General features: G+C 23.7%; 1 protein-coding gene across 1 annotated transcript in view; it reads left to right on the top strand.

Annotated features, from left to right (window-relative positions):
* The first annotated feature begins 1,021 nt into the window (after window positions 1-1,021).
* LOC126907884 (WD repeat domain phosphoinositide-interacting protein 3) overlaps window positions 1,022-4,190 on the top strand; it is a 7,230-nt gene continuing 4,061 nt past the window's right edge. Inside the window, exon 1 of the mRNA XM_050689542.1 lies at window positions 1,022-1,261. Coding sequence (XP_050545499.1) covers window positions 1,195-1,261 — 67 coding nt within the window. The 5' untranslated portion in view covers window positions 1,022-1,194. The remainder of the gene's footprint in view (window positions 1,262-4,190) is intronic.

Below are 4,190 nucleotides of genomic sequence, written 5' to 3'. Positions count from 1 at the left end.
TATAAAGATATATTATTACGTTTGCGAGAAATAATTTGCAAAAACGCCCAGAAAATGAAAATATAACCTTTTTTTTTCATCATAACAATGCACTATTGATTCGTGAATTTTTGACTGAAAATAAAAAATTATCTGTGGTTTGACATCTTCCTTATTCTCCTGATCTGGTCCCACGTGATTTTTTTCTTTTCCCGAGACTAAAATTTGCACTTAAAGGGCAACAGTTTCAAAATACAGAGAAATTAAAACGATATGACAACAGAACTTAAAGCTATAACTTTGGAATAATTTTAAGGACTTTTGAGAAATGACAAAATCGTTTGGACCACTGCATATCGTCTGGAGGAGAGTATTTTGAAGAAGATATCTTTAAAATATATAATTTCTTTTATGTAATAATTAAAAATAAAATCCTAGTACTTTTTTAACAGACCTCGTAAATAGATTAATTAAAATAAATTACAGAAATTTACTATTTTTGAATTATAATTTTTATATTTATGCAGTTACCCACAAAATTAATTTTTACACATATCATCATTAATCTCAAAATCGCATTTTTTTACTTATCAGTTATTGGATACAATCCTCAAAAATATTTTTAGATTATCTAAAAGTTCAAAAATATTCATATAATGATACTTATCAACAAGTAGTCGCGTTTGCTCTTAAATACAACATTGCTTTAAAATACGTTTGCACTTTCATTATTATTATTATTATTTTCATTTTTAATATTATTTTTGTGATGTGTTGGCTAAACTGAGGGTAATGTTGATAACTGACTTTTATTAAGACCATGACCACGGATACTAGCTGATAATATTCATATGACTGACAGACGTGTAAACATTTTTTTATATCAATATTTATAAAATAAATAACTTAAAATATTTGGAACTATTTTTAACAGTAATCTAAGTAATAACTGTTGCTTTATTTTGCTTATTTGAAAATTTTAAGTAAATTGGAATTGTTACAAATTATTTTATTTTTTAATTTTACAAAATATAATATATTAATATTCTTTTCATGAAATTAATTTCAGAAAATATGTGTAATAATGATATGTTACTTTACTATTATTCTAAATATATTAAGAATTAAATCTATACCTTTAAAAATATATGAATAATAATTATATTTGATATAATACTGTAAAATGATATATGAATCTTCTAAAATATAAATAAAATGAATATTGGAAGAACAAATCTTCATGGCAATGGCTTGTTATTTGCTGGTTTTAATCAAGACCAGGGTGAGTACATTAATATAAATTATCCGTATAATTATAATATTTATCTTTAAAATGTTATTTTCCTTGATTAGAATTCAGATAAAACTTATTATAATTCTTCTTTTTTTTTCCTATCCATTTCGGTATTTGGAATAAAATTAACCTGGTTAGTTGTCACCAGCAAACCATAGTTGAACTAGTCATTAGTTTACTAGGAAAAATTTTAAATGCAGTAGTCTCCTATTACCTTTTGCACTATAATTATTAATAATTAACAATTTTATAATAATTATTTCTAAAATATTTAGAAATAGCTTATTATTTACAATAAATGTATTAACATAAAATTAATTCCAAAAAAATAAATGATACATCAAAATTGCATTCAACTTCTTATATTTCATTTTTTTTTTTCATTTTGTAATGGTTTATTTTTATGGAAATACTCTAATGTTTCACATTTTTTGTAAGAACTTTTTTACTTGATTTCTACTTCTTTAAAATTATTTAATAGTTTTACTAAAAAAATTTTTAAAATTCAAGAATACTTCAAAAAATTAAAAATTAAAAAAAACCATCTACTAAAATTTAATATTTTACAATTTATTAAAAATTCTCTTAGAATTCAAATGTGATAAAATATTTATTAATTTGTAGAGAAGAACTAAATATTTATAATCTAAAAAAAAACCCAGCACAGTGGGGTCGCGGCACAGTGATGACGTAGCATAGTTGGATCAAGTATAGTGATATCTGACAATGATTAAAATCACTATAAAAAAAAAACGCTTCTATGCAAAACTTTAGATAATGTTTAATTTAAAAAAATTGGTGGATTATTCCAAAAGCTACTTGATCTGCTAGTTCCTTATTAATATCTTGATTAAGATAAAGTATGTCGAATGAAATAGGGATTATTAAATAATATTATTTCTCATAAAAAAATTATGTTGATCCATACACTTTTCAATAATTTATAGCATTATAAAGTTCAAAATATAAAAAAGAATTTTTTTACAAAAATCGTATTTTTTTTATTAACTTTAATTAATTTAAAACTTTAATTTAAAGTATTAACTTTAAAAAAATATACCGAATAATAGATAAAGACATCAAGAATCTTTAAAAAAAAAAAATTTACTGATCCATACAGTTTCCAAAAAGTTATAGCATTATTAAGTTAAAAATATAAAAAAGAATTGTTTTACAAAAAAACGTAATATTTATATTAACTTTGATGTCTATTTTCACTACGAAAACAAGTCCAGAGGTGAAATTTTTTTTTCTATAATAAAGTATATTATATTACCTTTAATTTAAGATATATATAAAAGTGTCAACTGATTAAGATAAAGTATGTCAAATTAAAAAGAGATTATTAAAAAATATTATTTCTGATAAAAAAATTGTGTTGATCCATATACTTTTCAATAAGTTATAGCATTATAAAGTTAAATATGTAAAATATAAAATCGAGAATTTTCACACAAAAATAGTATTTGATAGCCATTTTCACCACGAAGACAAGTCCAGAGGTCAATTTTTTTTTCCATAATAAAGTACATTACATTAGCTTTAATTTAAGATATATATAAAAGTGTCGACCTTCCGGAACACTTTCAAAAATTAAATTGAAAAAGTTAATTTTTTATGAAAAAATTGTCATTTTAAATCCCCTCCCTGTGGGCAGGTAAAGGGACAGATTTATAAAAAAAATATACCAAATGGTAGGTAAAGACATCAAGCATCTATAAAAAAAAATTTTTATTAATTTGTTAATTTTTGAAAAAGTTATCGCATTGAAGCTAAAAATTATTTTTTAATAGACTTGGTTTGGAATTCTTTATATTTATTCATTTATTTATTGAAAGCATTGGTTGGTAAGTCCAATGGTTATCTACAAGGAAAATTTAAGTACATTTCTAAATTGATATATTACTTGCATACAATTACAGAATATAATAAAAAACAACGTAATAAAAATGTTTGATGAACAACATAAAAACATTAATATATATGAAAAGATATACTGTAAGTTAATTAGAAATGTGAGGTGGTATTAGTATTGGTAATTTACATCATTCTTACAAGTGTCTCATTATTAGCATAGTTTGTGTTAGAAACAAGAACTAAAAATGGATAGTTATTGCATGTAACCAATGTAGGAATTTTGAGATTAATACAAAAAAGGAGATTTGGGTGTCAATTTTACTTGAGAGTAAATTAAAATTAAAAGTTAAATCCCCTTGTATTCTTCTATTAGGCTATGAGAATAATTACAAAGAATAAAGAACTGGAGAATAAACATGTGGCTGATGCTCTATTTTTAATATTTGCCCAATAAAGTATAAAAATGTATGCTATACATGTTCCACGAGGTAGCTACCACTAATTTCATGAGGATCCCACAATACAGGTCTATGTTCAAGTAAACAGCATACTAAGGCACAGTGTTAATAATTGCAATCAATTTAAGTTGAGTACAAATATGTTGATATACCCAAGAATTTTTAGTGCTTTACAACTTGAAGATTCTATATGAGGAAAAAATATTAATTTTGTTTGAAACACGATGTCCAAATTTTTGACTATATTTTCTACTTTTATAAGCTTATGCCTATTGATATTATAATCAAAGACTATTAGAGAATGAGATTGATAAAACGATATAGAGCTGCATTTTTTGACATTAAGTGACAAAATCATGGTGTAGTCCATTGTACAATTGTAGTGAGATCATCATTTATCAAATACAATCATTGAAAGTTAACTTTTATGTACAGCTTTGGATAATCCGTGAACAATAGAGAATTTTATTTACATCATTGGCCTTTATAAATAATGAGAAGAGCACAGGAGATAGGGGGCTACTTTGTAGGACACCAGAAGGGAAATCAGAGACACAAAATCTTAATCTGTGAACGTTCATAAATTGTTTCTTATTAGATAA

Source organism: Daktulosphaira vitifoliae, unplaced genomic scaffold, assembly GCF_025091365.1.
Source record: "Daktulosphaira vitifoliae isolate Bord-2020 unplaced genomic scaffold, ASM2509136v1 Scaffold_5, whole genome shotgun sequence".
In the NCBI taxonomy this organism is placed as follows: Eukaryota; Metazoa; Arthropoda; class Insecta; order Hemiptera; family Phylloxeridae; genus Daktulosphaira; species Daktulosphaira vitifoliae.
Note: the sequence above shows the minus strand (reverse complement) of the source record. Positions and strands in the feature narration are given on the sequence as shown.